This window comes from Triticum urartu, chromosome 6A (assembly GCF_056163025.1).
Source record: "Triticum urartu cultivar PI428250 chromosome 6A, HENAU_Tu73, whole genome shotgun sequence".
In the NCBI taxonomy this organism is placed as follows: domain Eukaryota; kingdom Viridiplantae; phylum Streptophyta; class Magnoliopsida; order Poales; family Poaceae; genus Triticum; species Triticum urartu.
The window spans coordinates 560,016,674-560,040,694 of NC_141878.1; the positions used below are offsets into that span (position 1 = coordinate 560,016,674).

Here is a 24,021-nt window from a genome sequence, read left to right on the forward strand (position 1 = left end):
TAGCTATTGTACTGAACATCTAAACACGTCAAGATGGAGAGCTTACAACTTTGGCTAGTGTCATAAACCCATAGTCCAAGGGATCGACCACTCACAACTCATCTTGGAGCTTGAGAGTCGAGGTTTGGTGATGATGAAGATGGTTTCCCCCTCCAGCACATCATGTATGTACGTTCCCCTCCTCGCTCTACCCATTCTGATTTTTCTTCTCCCTTCTCTAGTTTTTCTTTTACCGTTTTCCTCTAAAAATGCCTCAACTACCCACACTTATTGATTTACCAAATAACAATATGTTTTTTTAGATAAAACTATGTGTTACTATATAAATTTATTTTATATAATCATATTAATAATAAATTGGTAGGTAAATCACAAGCTAACCTACTAGAATACGCCAATATTCGAGAAACATTTCCTAAGACCATTTTCCCAGCGAACGCTCGAATTGCCATGCAATTTCAACTAAATTTGTCATGGCAGCTTTACAGGAATTGCCATGATTAGAAGAGAAAGTTGTCGTTTGATTGAAAAAATAATGGGGTCAATTTTTAAAGAAAATTACCAACTGTGTGATTTGGATTCAATAGTTGTGGGTCTGTTCCCTGGGACCTCCTAACTAGGAATGTTCCCCAGTTAAAATTTCCCTAGAATATTTATTCTCATGCTGCGACAGTTATCTAGTTGAAATAGGATCCGGCTTGCCTGCTCCCTCCCTGTGCTCCCATCCATGCTCCCACTTAATCCTACGGCTGTCTTTTTTTCTTTTTTCTTTCTAATCTAATCATCTCCCCCCCTACCCCTGATTTTAAGAGGGTGGGGCCGGGCCTTATTTTGTTCCAATTAAATCAAACCACGTAGACAGGAGCACGGATGGGCACACGACGGGGGAGCAGACAAGTCTCGTCTGTTGAAATAAGGACATGGATATAACTTGTCCCATATCTTGTTGACATGGTACTGCTCACTTATAATTTTACTAGCTAAATACCCGTGTTTCACGAGGGCAACTTTATTCTAGTGGGTCAACGTAGAATTTTTTTTGATTAGACTGAGATTGAAATATGTTGTGACGAGAAGGAATCCATAGTCAAAAGATAAGGAAAAATACGACGTGATTGAGATTGTATACATACAACTAAGTGAGTTTTTTTTATTTGCTCGCAAGGGATTTCTTGTTATTGGCGGCTTGTTTGATTTCTGTTGATTGCCTTACAAGGGATTTCTTGCCCCAGAAATAAGGAGGTGGAGTCGGTTTGAAATAAATAAATAATGGAAGTTATCGCATGGTTTGAAAAAAAAAAGCTTAGAGGGATAGAAGCAAAACTAACAAACTCCTCTTTAGTAGTAGAGATTTATTGTACATACCGCAAATGTTCATATTTTTATAAGATTTTGCATGATTTTTCCAGCTTTCTAGAAACTCAGAAATCAGAATGGTCTGCACGACTGGTTGTTCAAAGTGCACAGGAGGCAGAAACAGAATAAGGCCCAACCCACGTACAGATATCACCAGCTGGCGCAAGCCCTAAATTCCAGCCCACCTACTGAAACCACCTGGCATAAGTCCTTAGAGTGCATCCTGGCCCATTTTACTGTGTCCATTTCGGCCGCAAAACTAGTGGAGCAACTTCGACTCAGAAAAAAAATAGCGGAGCAACATGCAATATTTCAGGTTAATAAAGTTGGCTTTTCCCCTAAAAAAAGTTTGTTTTTCCCAAATAAATAGCAACAATCAATATTTCAGGTTAATAAAGTTGGCTTTTCCCCTTAAAAGAAACAGGCAATATTTAAACCGCAGGGCTTGGCAGAAATATGGTACACCAAATGATATAGCAGCAGCTAAATGGTAACAATAATGCATTGTTGCTAGAGATGCAGTCTTTATAAATCGACTATACTAGGTCGAAGGATGTACATAGAGCATGGTAAAATTCGATGATACACAGCAAAAACTCTTGGCAAGAGTGACGGTACTGGGAGCTATCGAAGATATTGCCTTGGAAGAATCAGTAGTATCCGATTATGCTGGCCACCGAGGAGTAGGTTCCGAGGGCGGCACTGATGACTCCAACCACTATTATGACGACGCTTGCAATCACCTGAAATTGGAGTACCCACACGGTATGCACAGAGAAATCTTGAATGTCCAGAAATCATCTCCAGAAGAGAAGGAAGCTTGGAAAGCTTATGGTAATTATATCGTACCTGGGTACGTGTGGCTTTATTCTGTGTGATCTTCAAGAAGCACAAGGCGGGCATTATGACTGCCTGTAATCGTACAATGAAGTCAAAAGGAGCACCCCCGCAAAAGAAAAAGAAAAAAAAGAGCACATCTGTTACTTTGTCATCTGTATTTCTTACGAAACTGTAGTTTTTGGTTTTTAGAGGATGAGACTATTATTCTCATCAACAGCCCACATGGATGTAGTCAATTTTAGCACACCAAAAAATGTTGTTTGACGAGTTTGATCTTTTTACAGATTTTCTTATTATGCGCAGCTTAGTACAGCTATATAGGCCATTAAGTGGGGGAAAGAATGGCATACCACAAGTATACTGAGCAGGGATCCAATCAGAGCCATCACCAAACCTGAAATATGCAACATGCAAATCAGGAATGCATAGTATAATTCTTCTGTAATGTGTTCTCAAAGAAGTCTTCTGTGAATCGCCAATAATAAAGATTACAAAGCAGATAATTAGCTTAAGCAGCTGAAGTGCATAGTACTATAGTAAGCAGAGGTGTTTTAGGAGTTCCCTAAAAGAAGGAAGTGTTTTAGGAATATTTGGATTTGTAACGGAGCCTACAAGCAGTCCCCAATTATTTTTTCCTAAAAGGAAGATAACCCAGTCCTCAACTAAACACCGATCTGAGCAGGTCACTGCCCATTATTGATCTCAAGTCGTAACACTATGAAAGTGTTAATTTTCCAGGAGCATGGAGTTAAAAAATCTTGAAAATGCAATGAATCTAGATGCTGTTTTCAACTACTAATCTTGGTACTACATTATTTGTAATGAGCCACTTTGCATTTAGCTATTTCTGAGGGAAACAATTGCGTGTAAAGTTTATGCGCCATCCATCATTCCAAAGTAATGTGTGTCCATAGGAAATTTACTGGGTTTTCAAGAAAAACAAAGGAAATAAAATGTACTACAAGAAGTACAATGAATTGACAGTGAAGACTGCATTCGCAGAAGACAACAAAACTAAGGATGGTAAGTACGCATTCTATGTGCATAAGATTTGACAATCTTAAAAAAATGCATAGCAAAAATAATCAGTGCTGAACAAAGGTATAAGCATACCGAAGAATGGAAGAACAAATGCAATGACAACAGTTGACGCCACAAGGCTCGTCCTCAGTATAATAGAGACGATTGTTTCGTTCAAAAATCCTTCAGGGCGCAACTCTTCTAAACTCCGAGCCAATGGGTTTAACAACAAGGCAAATCTGTTTATGGTTAAGGATGAAGCTGTTCTATATGGAGTTAGGTACAGTGAAAATCAACATAATCCTAGAAGCCTTGACATTACGAAGTTTGACGATAGAAATTCCAAAGGATACTTGGTGAACGGGTTGATCACCTGAAACACCAAAAATTTAAAGATCAATATTAAGGAAAGACAGTTACAGTACCAGGAACTAAGATAAAGTTGAGCATAATTGTTACCGTGGTCCACAGAGCAACTTTCGAGGCAAATGACTCTTTCGGAAGATTCAAAGTTATTTGCGACAGAGTCTTGTCACCAAACATGAGATAGCCAATAATAGCAAACGAGCCATATATCGCTGTGCAAATTACAAAGCTGCAAAATACAATTATGCATACTTGAGGAATTTGACCATTACACATCAAACTAGCCAAGGTAAGACATTTGTTCATGCATACCATATAAAAAGTGCCTTAGGGAATTTTGTGCGATCAGACATTGACTGGTAGATATTAGGAAATACCGAATGCCCAGAGTAGCAGAAACCATAAATACCGATAGCAAAGGGCATGCCACTCCACTTTACTGCTTCCCCGGTCTGATGAAACCCTACACCTTCAGTAGTACCGACTAAAGTGACAGATATAAACACCACAAGAGTTGCAATCACACCACCCGCTGTGCAAGTAATTAAATCATGTTAATAGCTAACTAACGATGGCCATAACAGAATTAATTAAGCAGGTTAGGAGTAGTGAGACCTGAAAGATATGATAGCACTCGAAGATCTCGCAGCCATACTGTGGGCAGAACTACCAGAGCAGTTAACACTCCAAAGAAATGTTTACTGTCGACATGAATCCCAAACAAATTAATATTGACATCAGGAAAGATTGATGTCATATTATCACCTTCCAGTATAATGAATTCCACGCAGTATGACTGCATCCAAAAAACTATGCATGAGACAAATGTTGCTTTCCCAAGAAGTATACATGAGATAAGTTTCTAAAACAATTCAGTAATTTGCTCAATAATCAAGCTATTAGATGGAAAACTTTGGAAAATACAAGTCACATTGAAATAAGCCACTTACATATAATTCAGTATACAAAATAATCTGCAAAAAAGAGATTAAAGATCAGTTAGTGTTTTTTCGCTTACCAAAGAAAAAACAATTTATGCATGAAGGTAAGACAAATGGGTTATATACTTAGATGCGCATCTTCTCAGCCTAGAGGTAGGGGTAGTTAATAGTGAAAATAGACAGAGGCCGGAGGCATTCCCTCCTTTAAAAAAAAGTAAGACTGAAACTTCTGCCTTACAAATCTGAAGTGGGTAGCGATCATTTAAAAATAGGAATAGGGATCTAGAGATTAGATCGAATCAGCAGGTTTTTATGATAGCTTGTGAATTTTCAGATACGGCAATGATCTAGCAAGGAAAAGGTTTATGCTAGCTTGTGAATTTTTCAGATGTGGCAGTGAGCCAGCAAGGATTAGTTTGTCAAACTAACACCAAGCACATAACAAAATGGCAAAAGAGGAGCGGGCACAGCAGATATGTCTGTGTTTTTCCCAAGTGAAACTTGTCAAATAATTTAAGTTTGTTTATTACGACAAAGTGAATAATACCCGACCTAGAAAAACGTATGCATTTTCACTAATCAAGTGAGTATAGCATCGAGGACACAACCTTATAGCCAAACACAGTAGAATATTCTACAGAAGGCAGGGCTTACAGATATGATCAAGCGGCCAATTCTTCCAAAGGCGGCCTCCCCGATGTCTGGATAGGTTGCAATGCCGTCTTTGCTCTCGAAGCAATGTTTGAGAAGAACTCCAGTATAACAGCAAATAATTGCAAAAACAGACAGAACTGCAAGACCAGCCCATCCAGCTTCATGAATTGTGAACGGAGCGGAAAGAAGGCCAACACCAGCGAGTACGTTAATACCTACAGAAACGAAACATAGGTTGATCAAGATCAACTAGGAAGGAAGTTACTGAGCATCCCCTGTTCTACATTTCCACATTTGTAGTTACCATTGAAGACTGTCTGTGTCACGCTGCACCCTTGACCGACGTAAATCTCTCCAGTATACTGAAATGAGAGCTTCTCGTCTCTGACTGAACCAAGAAGATGTCGCCTCAGGCTCTTGACAGATTCTAGCTTATCCGAGATGAAAGGCAGCTTGATGTCAGAAGCCAGGCCACTGCGGCCACCATCGATTGAGTATTTGCTGGTTGAAGGACCAAGGTAACCGAAGATGGGAGACGCAGCAATTGTGTAGGTGTCAGTTGTTTCCCTGCAAATTAAACACCATGTCATGGTCATGCCGTCTGTATCTGCTGTACACAAACAGGAAAGCTGTCATCTGTAGTCTTGTGCACAAAAAGGAAAACTGCAATCTGTACACAAGAAGGAAAGCTGCTGGCATTCTTGAGTACGGACAGCTATACTGAGATATGCCAGCAAAGGCATCCACTAATGATGCTTTATTTCCTGTTACACCAATCAGTACAAAAACGGTAGCCATTGATGAAGCAAAATAATACTACTCCTTTTTGTGTACAATCAGTACAAAAACGTACTTATGACATACTGGTAATACAGTAGAGTACTGCTGCTGCCAGGTGTACAGGTAGTGTCAAACATTGAATGCTGCACTTTAATAATACTATAAATTTTATAAATTATTACAACATTATCGTACTGATGCTAGGAGAAGCTAGAGAAAACATACTCTATTTCCTACCCCTTTTTTCATCATTGTCAGTGGTTTCAGTCAACCTTGGTCATCTGATCGAACAGATCAGACCATTCCCCAAGTGTCAGTGAACTCGAGGCCACTCCCGAAAATCGATTAAACATGGACAGCTAGCCCCAGATGTGCAACCAGACTCGTCAGTGCCAATCCAGTGAATCCACATGCAGAACAAACTAGTGCTCTGTCGGCCATTCCCAATCACCGAAGTCAACCAAATCCACTCTGATCAACACAGCCATCTAACTGAATAGCGGAGAGAATGCGCACGTACCGGTAACTCTGCGGCCACTGGTGCGACTCGAAGGAGCCGATCCCGTCGCCGTCCTCGCCCCGCCCCTCCTCCTCCGCCTCGTCGTCGTCGGAGTCGCGGAAGCTGTCGCGGGGGCTCTCCTCGATGTCGCCGTCGTCCAGCAGCATCTCGTCCTCCTCCTCCTTCCGGTGCCTCGCCGCCGCCATCACAAGTGGCGCAAATGCCGGGTTGCGTGGCGGATTTGGGTAGGACCACACGCGACGCTTCCAGAGGAGACGGAGATAGTAGGGGACGGAGGTAAATTATTTGGACGAGCGAGCGGCGGGGTTGGAACGGGGGATGAAATAGTTGGAGATGATGTGCTCGCGCGCGCCGCGACAAGGCGGTGTGAGCTGCGCTTGCTTACGGGAACCGCACGCGGCCGTGTTATAGCTGCTGTGGCTGGTGTGTGGGCCGTGGTTCCACGTGTGGGGGGAGGAGTGGTGGGGGTGGAGGTAGTTGGTCGATTTGAGGGTGTGTCCTGTCTGTCTGTCTGTCGCCTGCGTGGCGGTGAAACCGGGCATGTTCGGGAATGCGTGCGCTGGCGCTGGCGCCGCGCGCGGTGCACGTCTCGTCTCTCTCTGACCTGTGGGGCCGTGATAATGACTTGCCTGAATTATTATAGCGCACGTACGTGTACTGCCTATCACGTGCATGAGCATGACTAAGCCTGGCTTTCTTTTTTAGGAGAAATACCATATATTCATCATTCATAAGAGTAAAAACATACTCCCTCCGTTTTAAAATAGTTGACACAACTTTATACTAACTTTATACTAAAGTTAGTACTTCATCTTTCCATCTATATAGGGCCTAATGCGTTTTTCGAGGCTAACTTTAATCAAATATTAGAGCAACAATATATGACATGCAACTTACACAAAGCACACCGTTAAATTCATGTGTGAAAGGATCTTTCAATGATATAATTTTCACATTGTACATGTCATGTACTATTAATTTTGTCAATAGTCAAAAGTGGTCTTAAAAAACGCAGTATGCCCTATATAGATGAAAGGAGAGAGTACAAAGTTGAGTCATCTATTTTGGAACGGAGGGAGTACAACATACACGAATATCCATTTCGGCTCCAGAGCTCATCTGATCTCAGTGAACAGTCAAATCATAACAAATACTAAATAAATTGAAAAAAATTCCAGATTTTTTTTGTGTGAAAGATATTTTATTGTCTGAAGTCCGTCCAAAATTTCAACTTATTTGGATATCCTAGCTGCTCTCAGCAAAAATAACAAAAATTGCCCCGAACAATGCAAAACTGTAAACTTTTTTCACAAACTCTAATTTTGTTCTTTTTTTGCTGAGAGCTGCTCACATGTTCAAATGAGCTGAAATTTTACACGAACCTCACGCGCTAGACCATCTTCCATGCAAGAAAATTGGAAGTTTTTGAAATTTCCTAATATTTCATTTGATTTTACTGCTCATGCGCAGGTGCAGATGAGCTTGGGAGCCATTTAGCCACTCTCCAACATACATGGGTTCTCTTCGGAACATCCAGAAGAGACAACACACTAGAAAATCTACAGGAAAAATCATAAATTACTTGAAAATTGATCTTTTGGGTTCCTGCATCCATGTCAGAGTAATGGGCCACGGGTAGGCTAATCCGAGTCCCTGAACTTTCCAAGACATCGGGGCTGGCAGCGTCCCTCAAGGCATCAAGGCGAAGTGCCGCCTTCTGGTGGCCGGCTGGAGGAATAGCCGGCTGCCCGTAGACGGCCGAATTCCAGAAGCCGGCATCAAGACAAGCCGATTCCTAGTGGGCGGCTTCCAGAGAAGTCGGCCCCTAGCAGCCGGCCTGTGGCGTCCTCGAAGTCTGCACCCTCATCAAGGAGACAGGACAAGGTACGGCTACAGCGTAGCCCATCCCCCCGAATCCAGGGCCGGGCATGGCCACAGTGCACCGTACAGGCGGAGATCTCCGCACGGCGCGTCACTGTTGCCACTCCACCCCTGACGTCGTTCCTGTCAGGCAGGGCCCTGCTCCCACGACCGCTAGGCAGTACGGCCCGAGACGGCGGGCCCTCCCAGTCAGTGAGAGCCCAGAAGACGGCAGAGGCTAGATCAGTCGGACCTGAGGGAGGTCGGCTTCCAGCAGGCGGCCTACGCCCTCCCTCGGGGCCCACACGCCGTTAACCAGACAAGACATGGAATGGCTACAGTGATCGCTCGCCAGACGGCGGGACTGTAGCCACGCTCCCCTGACCAAGCCTGCGTCATTAGCATCACGGCCACAGTGATCAGCAGCCGGCACGACCCGCAAGCGGCGGGGTCGACCTGTCGGCTCCGCACCAGACGGCGGGCCCCAGCAGCCGGCGGAGAAGCCGAAGACCAGAGACACCGACAGCCGGCCCCTACACCCGATGAGATTACCAATGTACCCCTGGGGGTTGGCCTATATAAACCCCCAGGGCACCCATGCAAAGGGTTCCCAAGTTGTTAGAACTAGACTCATACATAGAGAGAGGAGAGAGCTAGCCTAGCTTTCTTCCACCTCTAGCAAACAGCTGAAGGAGCACCATTGTATCACTAGTGCCTTAGTGATCATGCGGAGACCCCGCAGAGCAGGACTAGGGGTGTTATCTCCTAGGAGAGCCCCGAACCTGGGTAAAGTTTGCCGGCGTACGTGTTTACGCCTCATCCCGCTTCCAGGCACCGGCGACGTTCTACTCGCTCCCACCATGATAAGCCATCCTTTGGCATATGTCGCACCCAACCCCCGACATTTGGTGCCCACCGTGGGGCGAGGTGCACCGTCGTCTGGAGACCTGCTCTGGACGGGAACCTTGTTCCTTCCCGGCGAGCACAGCCAGCCCGGCACGCCAGACGGTGTCTACGCCGACACGCTGCGTGGTGCAGAGGTCGCCTGCGCGGTGAGCTGCCTCGCCGATCTTGTTGGCGAGATCCGCCTCTCCGATGAGCCCACGTCTGATGCGGGCATCGACGGCCTCGAGAGCCGCCTCGTGAGCCTCCTCGATCAGCTCCACGTCGCCAGCGAGCCTGCTGCTGATTTGGAGTCAGTTGGCTCCACCGACCCGATGTTGGTCGACTCTGACATGGCATCGCTCGACGCGTTCCCCTCCAACGTGGTGGTCTACGACGAGCCGCTTCCTCGTGCGGATAGCTGTGGCAGCACCGTCACGGAACTGCTCGTCATCAGCCACGGCGAGCACTCTGGCGGAGGCAGCCAGGATCCGTTGCGGGCGGCCGTACAAGACCTGATTGCGCCCATCCCGGAAGACGCTGACGCCGAGACGCTGGAGGCATGCCGCCTCCGGCTCATCGAGAGCGCCAGCCGGCTGGCCAGCATGAGACGCCTTTCGGAGGCCTACCAGCGTGAGATGGACCGTGCCGTCGGTGGCACGCCGGTTCCTGGTGGGCCTAGCCGCATTGGCCAGATCCAGCAGCGTGACGCGACCATCGCCGGCTTGTTTGACACAGATTGTCCTGTCTATGCCATGCATGCGGACGAGTTAGACAAGCAGCAGCGGACGAGTTAGACAAGCTCGAGGGCGACGAGCGTTGCCACATGACGGAGCGAGTTCAGCGGCTCCTCGACGCGGTTGCTGAGCAGCAAGATGCCGGCTGCCGGACCGAAGCTCCCAACCGGCGAAACGATGATCCGCCTCCCCGCCGAGACCAAGGCGCGACATCTCGGACACCGACTGGTGGCGTCCACGGAAGAAGAGACAAGGAGCCGGCTGCCAGCCGCAGCCGACTCGCATCACTATCGAGCGCGACCAAAACAGCCGCCCAAGAGCAGTGGATCGACGGGATGACTGTCCGCCTCCCCCCCCCCCCCCCCCCCCCGCAGGGAGAGGCACGTCTTCCCGCCGCCTGTTGAGCACCCGACACTCGGCGACCGCCTTGGCCGCCGAGAAGGAGTCGGGGAGAACGATGCCCGCCACCGGATCGACCGTCTCAACTGATCCCTGGCGCTAGAAGAAGAAGATGAGATGGGTCCGCCTTGTTTTGGCCCCCGCATCCGAGATGAGCCCTTCCCCAAAGGGTTCACGCTCCCGAGAGATACGGCCAAGTACACCGGCTCCGTGAAGCTGGAGGATTGGCTGGTCGACTACTCCACAACCGTCACCATCGCGAACGGCAACAAGCGGGTTGCCGTGAAGTACGTTCCGCTCATGCTCCAAGGCACGGCCCAGACATGGCTGAACAGCCTGAAACCCCGCAGCATCAACAGCTGGGTCGACATCACCGAAGCCTTCATCCGCAACTTCACCAGCACGTACAAGCGGCTGCCAAGCCTTGCCAGCTCTCCTTGTGCGTCCAAGGCCCCAATGAATCGACTCGCGACTACCTTACGCGCTGGGCCGAGCTCCGCAACTCTTGCGAAGACGTGCACGAGGTGCAGGCCATCGAATACTTCACCGTCGGGTGCCGAGAGGGCACCCTCCTCAAACACAAGCTTCTCTGCGATGAGCCGGCGACCCTCGACGAACTGCTGGTCATAGCAGACAAATACGCCACGGCTGACTCCTCTATGAAGACGGAAATTCAAGTCAATGTGTTGGGCAAGGTGGCCCCTCAGGCCCTGCGCACCCCGGCTAGTGACTCTAGTCGGCAACAGCAACCGAATGACAACAAGCGCAAGGCCATGCAGCGAGCTTCCACCAGCCGGCAGGTGGCAACGATCGAAGATCAGCGGCCGGAGGGGCAGCCTCCTCCCAAGCGTCAGAAGGGTGGCAAGCCCAACTGGTTACCCGCCTTCTCGTACGAGCAAACCCTCGATGCACCCTGCAAGTTCCACAGCGGCGTGAAGCCGTCCAACCACACCACTCGGAAGTGCCACTAGCTCACCAGGATCACCAAGGGCGATGGACTCCAGCCCCTGCCGCCTGCCGGCCCGCCACCTCCTCCTCCTCAGCAGCCGGCGGTCTGGCCAGTCGGACCGATACAAGATGAATACCCTGAGGAGCACGGAGCCTATGTCTTGTTCACCAGCTTGGCTGGCGACACGCACACACTACAAAAAAAGACACATCCGTGACATTTTGGGCCGAACGAATTTTTTTCTGTCATACATATGACACTTCTATGACGATAATTGTGACAAAACCCGGTATCATCATAGATGTGGTGGGCTCCTACTTCTATGACAAAAAATCATGACAGAAAATGGGCTTTTCGTCCTGGGCGGGCCGGAGATGCAGCTGCATGACATTCTTTGGGCCGTCCATGACGGAAAAAACCGTGGTAGAAGCAAGGGGGAGGAAAATTTCGGGGAGTTCCCGGTTACGGTGGGAGATCGGGGGCCGAGCGATGCGCGTTTCTCTCGTACACGTACATGCGTGTGTACGAGGCGTTGGCTCTAACTGAACCCGAGCGAGGCGTTGGGCTCTAACTGAACCCGAGCGATTGCACTGCAGGCTACGCGTTACTGAACCCGAGCGATCGATCGATGGCTGTTAACTGAACCCGATCGATGCTGCCTCTGGGATGAACAGTGAGCGTCGCGGGGGGTTTGGATGAACAGTGAGCGGTGGCGTTGCCTCTGGATGAACAGGACCCCGTGGTGTGGTGGAGGGCTGGATGAACAGTAGACGGTGGAGGGGTGCCCGTGGAGGGGTGGTTGAACAGGACTCTGTGGTGTGGAGGGCTGGATGAACAGTAGATGGTGGAGGGGTGGTTGAGCAGTAGCCAGTGGAGTAGCGCGCGGTGTAGGCTGGATGAACAGGAGCCCGTGGAGGCTGGAGGAGGTCGACGGTAGCCCGTGGAGGCTGGAGGAGGTCGACGGTGGAGATGAACAATATCCCATGGAGTCCCGTTTTGCGGTACGCCACACCCCTCCCGATGAACAGGACCCCCGTTTCGACCGTAGGAGGTCTGTTTCGTCCGTTTTGCGGTACACCACACCCCTCCCGATCAACAGGACCCCCGTTTCTACCGTAGGAGGTCTGTTTCGTTCGTTTCGACCGTAGGAGGTCCGTTTCGTCCGTTTTGCGGTACGCCACACCCCTCCCGATCAACAGGACCCCCGTTTCGACCGCAGGAGGTCCGTTTCCTCTGTTTTGCGGTACGCCAGACCCCTCCCGATCAATAGGACCCCGTTCCGAACGTAGGAGGTCCATTTCCTCCATTGTGCGGTACGCTAGGCCTCGTTTCCATGGCCTGTTCCGTCCAAGCCCTCCCGATGAACACGACCACGCATTCCGTTCCGACCCAGCCGGTTGGCTCCCACACGTTCCGTTGCCTCCCGATGAACACCGCGAATTCCGTTGCCTCCCCATGAACACGACGACGACGCTGTTTCTCCGTTCCGACCCAGCCATGTACACGAGCCCTGACCGTATGTATGCGCGAGTAGGCGTTCGAGACCCCGCCCGTATGTACACATACGTGGCTGTATTTTCTTTCTTGCACCCTGGTCGCTGTACGTACGTGTACATGCTACGTGCACGCCTATACTATGACACGTACGCGCCTCTACTACGACACGTGCGCGCCTCTACATCCACCAGTATATATGTACGTACACGTTCGCGACCAGAATGACAACGCTACATACGCTTCGACCAGGTGGGTCCCGACTGTCAGGCACTTCCTTGCCTGCGAAGATGTAGCTGGTGGGTCCTAGCAGTCAGGGGGGCGAATCGTTTTTTTGCCCGGACGCACTTCCTTGCGTGCGAAGATGTAGCTGGTGGGTCCGAGCAGTCAGGGGCAAATGTTTTTTTTCGCGAAATACGGTGGCCCGTCCGGTGGGTCCCTGCTGTCAGGTGGAGGAATAATTATTTTGCACGTAATAAGGAGGCACTTCCTTGCTGCGGCCGTGGACCCAACTATCAGCCTTTCCACGTACATTCCATGTTCGATGGAAGCTGTTCCTTGACCACGTTGACCACACCGCGCCGAGAGCACCAGGGCGGTGGACGACGGCGAGGCCTAGGAAGGGGACGACGGGGAGCCAGGGAAGACGCGGCAGTGGAAGCCCGCGCGGAGAGGAGTACGAGGGTTCACTGGTTCGGCTGCGGTGTGAGGCTGCCATCGCCGCAGGGCCTGACCAGCGGTGGGAATAGTAGGGGGCGGTGAGGCCTCCGCGGCAGCTTAGCCGGCCACGGGAGGCAGGAGCATGCGGCACGACTGGCGCTGCTTTGGGCGGCTGGAGCAAGAAGACCAGAGGTTGAAGAAGCACTACGGCCGTTGGATGGACATCGTACGGTCACTGGGGCTAGAATCGTTTATATTGACTAAGTTGACAAAGCCCTCCGTCCCCGTCAACTTAGTAGGCCCACAAGTCAGCCTCCCACCAAGGTGGGTCCCAGCTAGCAGGGGGTATTCATTTTTTCGTGCGTAATAAGGAGGCACTTCCGGTGGGTCCGAGCTGATAGCAGGGGGGACGTTTTTTTTGCGAAATACGGTGGCCCTCAGGTGGGTCCCAGCAGTCAGGGGCAAACGTTTTTTTCACAAAATACTGGTGGGCGTTCGGTGGGTCCCTGCTGTCAGGTGGAGGAATAATTATTTTCCGCGTAATAAGGAGGCACTTCCTTGCGGCTGCCATGGACCCAGCTGTCAGCCTCTCCACGTACAGTATTCTTCCGATGGAATTCGGTCGTTGACCACATTGACCACGCCGCGCCGAGAGCACCACGGCAGTGGACGACAGCGAGGCCTAGGAAGGCGACGACGCGGAGCCAGGGAAGACGCGGCAGTGGATGCCCACGCAGAGAGGAGTACGATGGTTCACTGGTTCGGCTGCGCTGCCGTCGCCGCAGAATAACAGGGGGTGTGGGTGAGTGGAGTGGAGGGATGGCCTGGCCAGCGGTGGGAGTAGTATGGGGGCAGTGAGGCCTCCGCGGTAGCATAGCCGGCCACGGGAGGCAGGAGCAGGCGGCACGACCGGCGCTGCTTTGGGCGGCTGGAGCAAGAAGACCGGAGGTTGAAGAAGAACTACGGCCGTTGGATGGACATCGTACGGTCAATCAAGCTAGAATCGTGCATATTGACTAAGTTGACAAAGCCCTTCGTCCCCGTCAACTTAGTAGGCCCACTATACTGGGTCCCTGCTAGCAGGGGGAGTATTCATTTTTTTGTGCGTAATAAGGAGGCACTTCTTTGCGTGGGAAGATATAGCTGGTGGGTCCGAGCTGTCAGCGGCGATAATGTTTTTTTCATGAAATATAGAGGCCCTTTCGGTGGGTCCCAGATGTCAGGTGGATGAATCATTATTTTGCACGTAATAAGGATGCATTTCCTTGCGTGCGGCCGTGGACCCAGCTGTCAGCCTCTCCACGTACAGTCCACTTCAGATGCATGTCGGTCGTTGATCACGTTGACCACGCCACGCCGAGAGCACCAGGGCGGTGGATGACGGCGAGGCCTAGGAAGGGAACGACACGGAGGCAGGGAAGACTCGGCAGTTGTTTTTGTTTCCCACGCGGAGGGGAGTACGACTGTACGAGGGTTTACTGGTTCGTCTGCCGTCGCCGGAGAATAACAACAGGTGTGGGTGAGTAGAGGGATGGCTAGGCCAGCGATGGGAGTACGGTGGGGAGGTGAGGCATGCGCGGTAGCACAGCCGGCCGTGGGGAGGAGGGAGCAGGCAGTCCCGCCGGCGCTTGTTTGAGCGGCTGGAGCAGGAAGAGCAGAGATTGAAGAAACACGACGGCCGTTGGATGGACATCCAACAGTATACAGGCCATTTGTGGAAAGCCTCAAATCTCTTGAAAACAGCATACAACCCATCTGCCATTATTTCAAATAATTTACAGCCCATTTGCTAATTCTTACGGGTTTTTTTGGAGCCCATATTCTTTTTATTAGCATTACAGCCCATATTGTGGACACGGTTAAAAAATTATACAAAATTTTGCATATGTCGGTGCGGTCTGAACTGTTTTTAATCCCGAAATTTCGAGTCACATTCAGACTGCTTTTAAAAATAAATGTATATCAATATAAAATCCAATAAATTGTCCATGCATAAAAACCAATGCAATTTAAAATCTCGAAATGAAAAAAATATATTTGAAACTAATTGCCGGTTTGATGTGTTTTAAAAATGTACAACCCATTTCTCATTACTGATAGGCCATTTTCTCGGCCAGCCGAATGAATCTCTCCTCGTCTTGAAAGATTCACAGCCCAACAGGCCTGATAAAGCGACTTACTTGACAAATCACAAAAAAACTAGGCTAGCCATTTTCAGAAAGAAAAAAAACTACTGGGCTGGTATGTGGTAAACATAAAAGAAAAAGGCTGTCTAGACAGGCCAGAGTGTCCCGCACAGACCAGTTGACACGCTGCTGCCGTCTCAAAAACAAATTAGATAAATGCCACTCCAATTATGGCGATTCATAAAAATTCCACTGCAATTTCCAAACTCTGAAAAATTCCACTGCAATTTTTGCAAACTTTGAAAAACGCCACTGCAGTTTGCAAACTTTGAAAAACGCCACTCCAGACTTCGAAAAATGCCACTAGAAATGGCATGAAATGGCATTTTTCAAAGTTTGGAAATTGCAATGGCATTTCTCGAATACACCAGATTTGGAGTGGCATTTATCAAATTAACCCAAAACAAAAATAACTGGGCGAGTTGCTGGGTCCCTGGTGTCAGCCGCTCGTTGTGCAATTCTCTCGTTTATTGACTACGTTGACAATGGCATGGGACCCAGATGTCAGAAATCCACTAGGAGGAGCCATTTTTATTAGCTTGAAATAAGGAGGCACTCGCTTGCGTACTGCCATGACCTTGGCAGGTCCCTGCTGTCATCCTCTCCACGTACAATCATCTCTTGATTGTGTACGCGTCAACTTGCTAGGCCCACAAGTCAGCCTCTAAACCCGTGGAGGACAAATACAACCCATTTAAAAAAATAACAGCCCATTCCATACGTTCAAACGGAAAGTTCAACATTCAGGGCAAAGTAACAGGTTTGATCCACATATAGAGTACTGAACTTCCACGTTGACAACCATCATAGCCAAGTTAACTATCTACTCCCACTAATACTCTAGTAGCATACAGGTACTAACTTACTCTTAGCTAACTAGACGATGCCGGCCGCCATCTGTGGTACACGCTAAACACTAGCACCGGCGTCGTGCGCCTCACCTCAGACTTGCAAGAGGTGCGATAGGGCGCGTTGCTCGCGCGCGTTGGCCCTTTCCATGCCGGCGTGGTCCACCGAAGCTTCGGCTTCCAAGCGGGAAACCCACTTGACGAGTTGGTAGTAAAAATCGGCGTCGCGAACGTGTGCGTGCTTGACAGCCTCCAGGGCTATTTGCCGGGCGCCGGCCTCCACGTAGTCGGCCCAGTTGCTGGCACTCTGCTCGCGACTCAGAGCGTCGGTGCGCTGCTGCTCCATGTCCCGCTGGCGGTGCAAATCGGCGATACGCTGCTCCTCCGACAGGCGGTCGCGCTCCAACAACTCCTGCTCCTTCGCCATGCGGTCGCGCTCCAACAACTCCTCAATCTCCGCATTGCCATCTAAAGATAGATAGAATGCCTCCTCCCTCTGTCTGCCTTCCGGTGAAAACCCGAACACTAGTTTCGGCGGTGACCGCCTCCGGCGTCGCCTACTGCGGACGGGCGGGGGCATGTCGGACGTGGCGTGCGACGTCGGGCCGGTGGGGGCTTATGAGGATATGGCGAGTTGGGTCACGGTGGCACCGGAGAAGGCCGGGAAGCAGTACTTATAGGCGGAAGGTTACGCGACGGACATCGGAATTCAATGCATAATGGCTTAGCGCGCCAGCTTGCCGTGAAAAACTAGAGAAACTGAAATTATGACTGTGCCGTCCCGTCCCGTCTGGGTCGCCTGCCGGCATGGCGGTCAAACGAGTGCACTCAAATCATCTCCCTCCTTGTCAATAATGATTCCACGGATTTAAAAAGCCCGCAACAATTAAAGCATATCTTTTTTCGCATTAGTTAGCTGCCTTAATTACGGCCGGCTGCATGCAGGCAGTCAGAATCGCTCACAGGCAGTACGCGAAGCAGCATGCAACGAGTCGCATCCGAGGGCACGCATGCAGCCACTTAAATCGCTGGAATTAATTAGGCCTAAACTTCTGCATGCTGTTAATTATTGCCATGCCTTGGTCTAGCTGCTTTGCTCACGGAATTAATTAGGCTTAAACTTCTTCAAAGGTAGGCATTTTTATCCGTGTAGGATCGATAGTGTAGCTTGTCAGTTTCTTCAGAGGTAGGCATTTTTATTCAAAAAACTGCCACTTCACATCTTGCGTCGCAAATAAAACTGCCAGGAGCGCATTTGTAGGCTAGCTAGTGATCGATCAGTAACTTGTAAACACTGAGCGAACAGAAATAAGTAACTGTTAATGCATCTCAATGATTCACAGATCATATACAAATATGTAGCTCCAAAAGCAAAGATCAGCCACTTCGGATCTTGCGTCACAACTAAAACTAACTAGTATGATTCCCATACATAAGATCAACATGTTAATGCATCTCAATGATTCACAGATCATATACAAATATGTAGCTCAAAAATCAAAGATCTAGAAAAAACATCTGTTCTTCCTACTAACATGGATGCTTCTCTTTGCCAACATTCAGTACAGACCGAAAGACAAATTTGTTTGTGAAGCCTACAATTCCTCTTGCAAACGTAAGTGGTTTCACCAACAGCTAGAACCATGAGAATGAACCACACATGATGGAGGAACATCCACTGCAATATGATTTGGTCTTCTTTCGATCACACCGCGAGACTATTTTCGGAATACAAACTTTAACTTAGGTAAAATGATGCCCATTGTATAATCAGACCAAAGCAATGAAGCACCTAGTGTTGGCCAATAAATAGTACAATACTACTTTTCTGCAGTCCATGAAGTGACTATCCAATCTTTCTGTGTCTATTTTCAAATGGCACTGCATGCAGTGACTATACTATTCTCTTGTGCAGTTCAACCAAAATTGCGGACACTTTGTTTGTTTGCCAAATAGCAACGGGCAGACATCTCTGTCTGCACAAATATCAAGAAGCTAGTAAACATATACCACACCTTGTATTTTCGGTTTAAACATGTCTCTTCCGCTTAGCATCTGTCATGTTCTGCACTGGACAATTTCATACTGTATTGATTTGCTGGTTCATAGCAGAAATATAGCGCCTATTCTTCATCAGACCAAGGATATCCATGTTCGCAGTGATGGAAGAGGTGAAATCAATACAACCGAAATTGAGCATCCAATCATTGAATCCCGTCCTGCACCTCCAATGTAGGTCCACCCTGCCAATAAACTCACATGCAAACCACTAGTATTACTATCTAATGTCAGTACAAAAAGAGTAGCAAGATAGTAGCAAACCATGAACCTTCGTAATGAACAGCTCATAGTGCCACCAATTGGATATAAAGGTTTGGAAAAAAACATGCTCCTAATGTTGAACCAGTTGGACTTTTTGTGCAGTTCCACTAAAATCGAGCATCCCTGTTTGCATAGATATTGAAAGTGTGATTACTCTAAAAGTGACACTAGTTGAAGCATAGACTCACAAATATAAGCATTCCAATTTCTTAATGGGAAAAGGTAGCAAGACTGTTTCTAACCACATGTTTGAAGGAATAAATAAAGCAACAATGGCTGATGTCAGGAAGGCATACATAGTTTTTTTTCTTGAAAAACTGAGCCATTCCTGACCTTTCCTCTTCTTTTAAGCAAATTTTGTGCAGTTCTACTAAAATAAAATGCCATCACCGCCTTGACAATTCAGTGACACTGTACAAAAGGAAATGACTTAACATTACATCATGATGTCAGGTATGTAGTCGACAGGCATTAGAGACAAACATACAGACCTCCTCCGATACCATAATGAACATTAATTTTAACAAAGGTGTGACTACCTTTACCGGGATAATTTGAGTGAACTCTACACCCTTTGTTCCTTAATATAAGACGTTTTCGTGGTTCAATTTAAAGTACCCAAACGTCTAGTATTTAGAAAAACATGTAGTAGTTTTCTTGAGCACATATCTGGGAAAGCTTGCCACACTTTATTTATGTCCATACGTTAATGCAACACCATTCGAATACTACAAATATACACTAATCCAGTGGTTAGTGCAACAATAGAGTAGTTAGTTTATTATAGGGTACAGTACAATGGTTTTACTGAACAGATTCAATAAACTCTAGCACTGGAAGGTTTCTATAAGAATTAACAATACAAAATGTAAAGGTAACAAGTTTCATCATTGTATACTAGCTGTGCATGAGCATTAAACCAAATACAAAAGTCTGAAGGTAACTAGCATTATTAACTAATGACAGTATAAAAAAATTGCAAACCATGTACCTCCAAGGTAAATATCATTTCGAACTCGGGGGGACCTTAAAAATTGCTACCCCAATCTTGATAATCGATCAAACATAAAAACTTGATTGAACGAATCAAGAGACAGCCGGAGGAGGAGGTGCCCACTCTTGACCTTTACTCTTGTCTTCATAATTGTCTGTGCAGTTTAACCAAAATAAAATGACATCAATGCCTTGGCATTTTGGTGACACTGTACAAAAAAAATTAACTTATCTCATGAAAGTGAGGTATGTAAACTATAAGCATTAACAGTGCAAAAATCTGAAGGTAGTAACAAGTTTCATCATTGGTATACTGGCTGTGCAACATCATTAGAATGCTTTAGCTGAAAAATCTTTAATATATCCACAATCAACAGCTAACCCTGAAATAATCCAGTGACATTAAATGTCATTGCTTAAATTTATCGGTGGCATTAGACTGAGAGCGGCATTAGTTAAATGTGGCATCACTTTAGCAGTAGCATTACTTGACTTGACTGCTGGCGTTATACTAACAGTAAAAAAGTGGCAATAAGAGCATGGGAGGCCCATTCGGATAGTGGGCGCACCAGGACGATGTACGTCCACGGACGCAGAGTGGTGAGGGAGGTATGGTTGCCCAGAGCAACAAATATCCAGGCAGCATATGTGGATTACGTCCCATTTTTGTTCTCTTTAGCCACCTTTTCCTATGCGAGGACAACAAACCGATCGACCAGTTCATTCTCTATTGCGTTGTCATGCCTTTCTACCCTTCTTCAACCAAGAGACACGAGACTCGTTCCTTAGCTACTGATTTTCCCCTTTCCAACCTAGATGCGGGTTCGATGCCTACTCTCTTGGACAGTACAGTCTCCCTTCCTTTCCTTATTCAACCCAGACATGGATTAGTCTGCATGAAGTAGGGTTTCCTTTAATAGTGCAAATTATGGTTTTCGTTTGTGTGGCCAGCGGAGCAGAGGATAGCAAATTGGGAAGATGGTGGAGTGGAAAAAGATCCACATGCAATGACGTGGCAAATGGGGCAGTAGAACAAGGTTATGGTTCGGAAAGAGGTAGCATACCTGAGGGTCGGCGGGAAGTGGCTTCGCTCATGGTCGTCTTCTTCCGCACACACTACGGCAGCGAGCTTGGGGACGGAGGCCATCCCGCGCGGGCGCTAGGTCTGAGAGGACGGCCTTGTCATCAGTGCGTGACCTCGCTCGCCGACGACGAGTGCGTCAACGCTGCACGTCCTTTTCTTCCCCGATGGATCTGTGACCACCGGTGAGGAGGGAGAGAGGGGCCGTCTTTTTTAGATCTGGAGAGAGGGTGGTAGTGTGAGAAGCAAGTGGACAGCCCTTAGCAAGAAAGTGCTCAAGCTCCAGCCTATATATCTTTTTTATACTACTAGTATTGGAGGTGGAGTAGTGGTAGAGTAGTTTATATTTTCTCTGCGTACAGTACCAGTTAGTCATGCTTCAAAACTGATCGGCACGCCATTAAAAAAATAAGGGTCGATAACTAATGCGGCACCTCGGGCCAACGCGGCCAGATCGCATTTTGCACGAGAAATTACACACCATGTTTCATTGACATGTGGTCCCGTTCCAACATATAAGTGAGACGACGGTGAGTAGTAGGAGTATTTCCGAACGGACGTGTAGGCCGGGGTGCCTCTTCGTGAACCATGGCAAACTCGCAACCGTCCACCGACTCTTCGCCTTTCCCTCTCGATTTGGAACTACTGTTGCATGCTCTTCCTCTCCCTCCTCCATTTTCCTTCATCCCTTCACCCTTTCTTCTGCCATTGTTCGATCGTCTTCTCCATGGAGGGAACAGGCTGGAAATGACCACGTTATTCTTGCCCCAATCTGAAAGATGACGTGGTGGAGGAACTCATTGATCGGTGCGACGTCATCACCTCGGCTAGCATGGCAGGTTCGTTCAAGCCCATTCTCGACTCAACTAATAACATCATTACAAAGAACCCAAGAGTCAAGGAGTGGTTTGATCTCCCCTATCTTCTTCGCCGTGACCCTGATGACTGGTGCCGGAACGACGGAGACCTCACCCTGTGCCAGTTGATGCCGCTTGATAATGATACGTATGATGTTAAGATGCCATCGCTTGAGGGCAAGGCTTGGGCGGGCGCAAATGGAGATTGGGTTGTTTACATTGAATGTGTACACTCGTGATCGGGTTCAACTTCCAAAAATCTCAGCAGACTGCCCAGAGGTTGAGCACACCGGTATTGTACGCACGTTCAAATACGATCATGGTGACTGTCTTCTACGGAAGATAGAAATTTGTCGAGTTCCCAACCGCTCTTGGAATTACAACAACTATGGAGTTGTTGCTATCTTCGACAAGCTTGTTGCCGTCCTTGGTGGTTCGACTCAATGGATATTGCTCAAAAATCAGTTTCTGTACACGGATGAGTACTGTGATGCAATTGAATACTAGGGCCTTGTGTTTGCTGCCACCACTCGTGGCACTATTTTTGCATGGGATCCTCATAGTTTTGGTACGTTTGTCTTCCACCATAATTATAATTGTTTCATCCACATGCATGTGGGTTAGCAAGTTTCCCTTTACTAATTAACCTTCTTCTTGTGTTTCCATGGTCCTGTGAACATCCCACCACCTATACTTGAAAATTTTTATAACCAAGGGGGATATGACGATGGTGATGATCACGAGCATGAGGATGAGCAGCGCCCATATACTCTGTGGCGCCTGGCAACTAATTCCGATGGATCACCTCTTCTTGTGTGTATACAGCCCATTGATGATGTTACTGCTAAGGAAGCAGGTGTAGTCTCCCATGGTCGCTGTCGGTGTCAAAACCGGCGGATCTCGGGTAGGGGGTCCCGAACTGTGCATCTAGACGGATGGTAATAGGAGGCAGGGGACATGATGTCTCACCCAGGTTCGGGCCCTCTTGATGGAGGTAATACCCTACGTCCTGCTTGATTGTTCTTGATAATATGAGTAGTACAAGAGTTGATCTACCACGAGATCGAAGAGGCTAAACCCTAGAAGCTAGCCTATGGTATGATTGTTGTTGTTGGTCTTACGGACTAAACCCTCTAGTTTATATAGACACGGAGGGGGCTAGGGTTACACAGAGTTGGTTACAAGGAAGGAGATCTACATATCCGTACTACCAAGCTTGCCTTCCACGCCAAGGAGAGTCCCATCCGGACACGGGACGAAGTCTTCAATCTTGTATCTTCATAGTCCAATAGTCCGGCCAAAGGATATAGTCCGTCTGTCCGGATACCCCCTAATCCAGGACTCCCTTAGTAGCCCCTGAACCAGGCTTCAATGACGATGAGTCCGGCACGCAGATTGTTTTCGGCATTGCAAGGCGGGTTCCTCCTCCGAATACTTCATAGAAGATTTTGAACACGAGGATTGTGTCCGGCTCTGCAAAACAAGTTCCACATACAACCGTAGAGAGAATAATATTTTCATAGATCTAATCTGCCGATGCATTCCGCAGTGTGACATCACACCACAACCAGGTCACCATTCGAATCGTTTTTCACAACCAACCTCAGCGTGTTTCGTGAGGCGGTTTCCTTGGCACGTCTTGTCGAAGCAGAGATTGTGTCCCCTTATTACGAGATTCCCATCAATACAGATGTGGGTAACCCAACCGCGCCATCAATTACGGCGCTTGGGGGATAAGCGAGTTTTACCAGGCTGGTGGGGGCGCATAGTTTCGTCCGCCCTTATAAAGGGATAAGGGTTCACCTTTTTCTACCCACGCCTTCTTCCTCCTTGCTCATCCATTCTCACACACTCGAGCTCCAGCGCCCTAGTCCACATCCTTCTCCTCAACCCTCTCCAAACATGTCCGGAGCGGGAGGCAAGTGGATGGTCTCCTCCGTTACGGAGGGAGACATCAAAAAGCTGCGCGGGGCCGGATACTTAGCCACAGATATTGCGCACCGGCTGCCAGCCGCGGAGCAGATTGTCCCTACCCCGGAACCTTACGAAAGGGTGGTTTTCCTCACCCACTTCGTCCGCGGACTGGGGTTTCCCCTCCATCCATTCGTCCGTGGCCTTATGTTCTATTATGGGCTGGATTTCCATGATCTAGCTCCGAATTTCATCCTCAACATCTCGGCGTTCATCGTCGTGTGCGAGGCTTTCCTCCGCATCCGGCCCCACTTCGGCCTGTGGCTGAAGACCTTCAATGTCAAACCGAATGTAGTAGGCAGCCA

General features: G+C 48.2%; 1 protein-coding gene across 2 annotated transcripts; it reads right to left on the minus strand.

Annotated features, from left to right (window-relative positions):
• Positions 1 to 1,767: 1,767 nt before the first annotated feature.
• On the minus strand, positions 1,768 to 6,792 carry LOC125530050 (amino acid transporter AVT1A). 2 transcript variants are annotated; one of them, XM_048694449.2, is made up of 12 exons: positions 6,478 to 6,790; positions 5,482 to 5,744; positions 5,178 to 5,392; positions 4,533 to 4,556; positions 4,198 to 4,378; positions 3,895 to 4,114; positions 3,676 to 3,811; positions 3,570 to 3,589; positions 3,310 to 3,455; positions 2,547 to 2,590; positions 2,206 to 2,268; positions 1,768 to 2,099 (listed from the first exon to the last, which is right to left on the minus strand). In XM_048694449.2, exons 1-12 carry the CDS (start codon positions 6,660 to 6,662, stop codon positions 2,007 to 2,009), a joined length of 1,590 nt encoding a protein of 529 aa, XP_048550406.1. In that variant the 5' UTR covers positions 6,663 to 6,790; the 3' UTR covers positions 1,768 to 2,006. The 2 variants fall into 2 exon arrangements, with proteins under 2 accessions (XP_048550406.1, XP_087384935.1); XM_087528809.1 differs by lacking the exon at positions 4,533 to 4,556 and having other exon boundaries at positions 6,478 to 6,792.
• Positions 6,793 to 24,021: the final 17,229 nt, after the last annotated feature.

Excerpts from the sequence above, each read along its gene's own strand:
- LOC125530050 (XM_048694449.2), bottom strand. The coding sequence starts at position 6,662 with ATGGCGGCGGCGAGGCACCGGAAGGAGGAGGAGGACGAGATGCTGCTG. Across the intron at positions 3,590-3,675 it reads AAGTTGCTCTGTGGACCACG|GTGATCAACCCGTTCACCAA; the intron begins GTAACAATTATG and ends TTGGTGTTTCAG. Across the intron at positions 2,269-2,546 it reads CCCTGCTCAGTATACTTGTG|GCAGTCATAATGCCCGCCTT; the intron begins GTATGCCATTCT and ends GTACGATTACAG.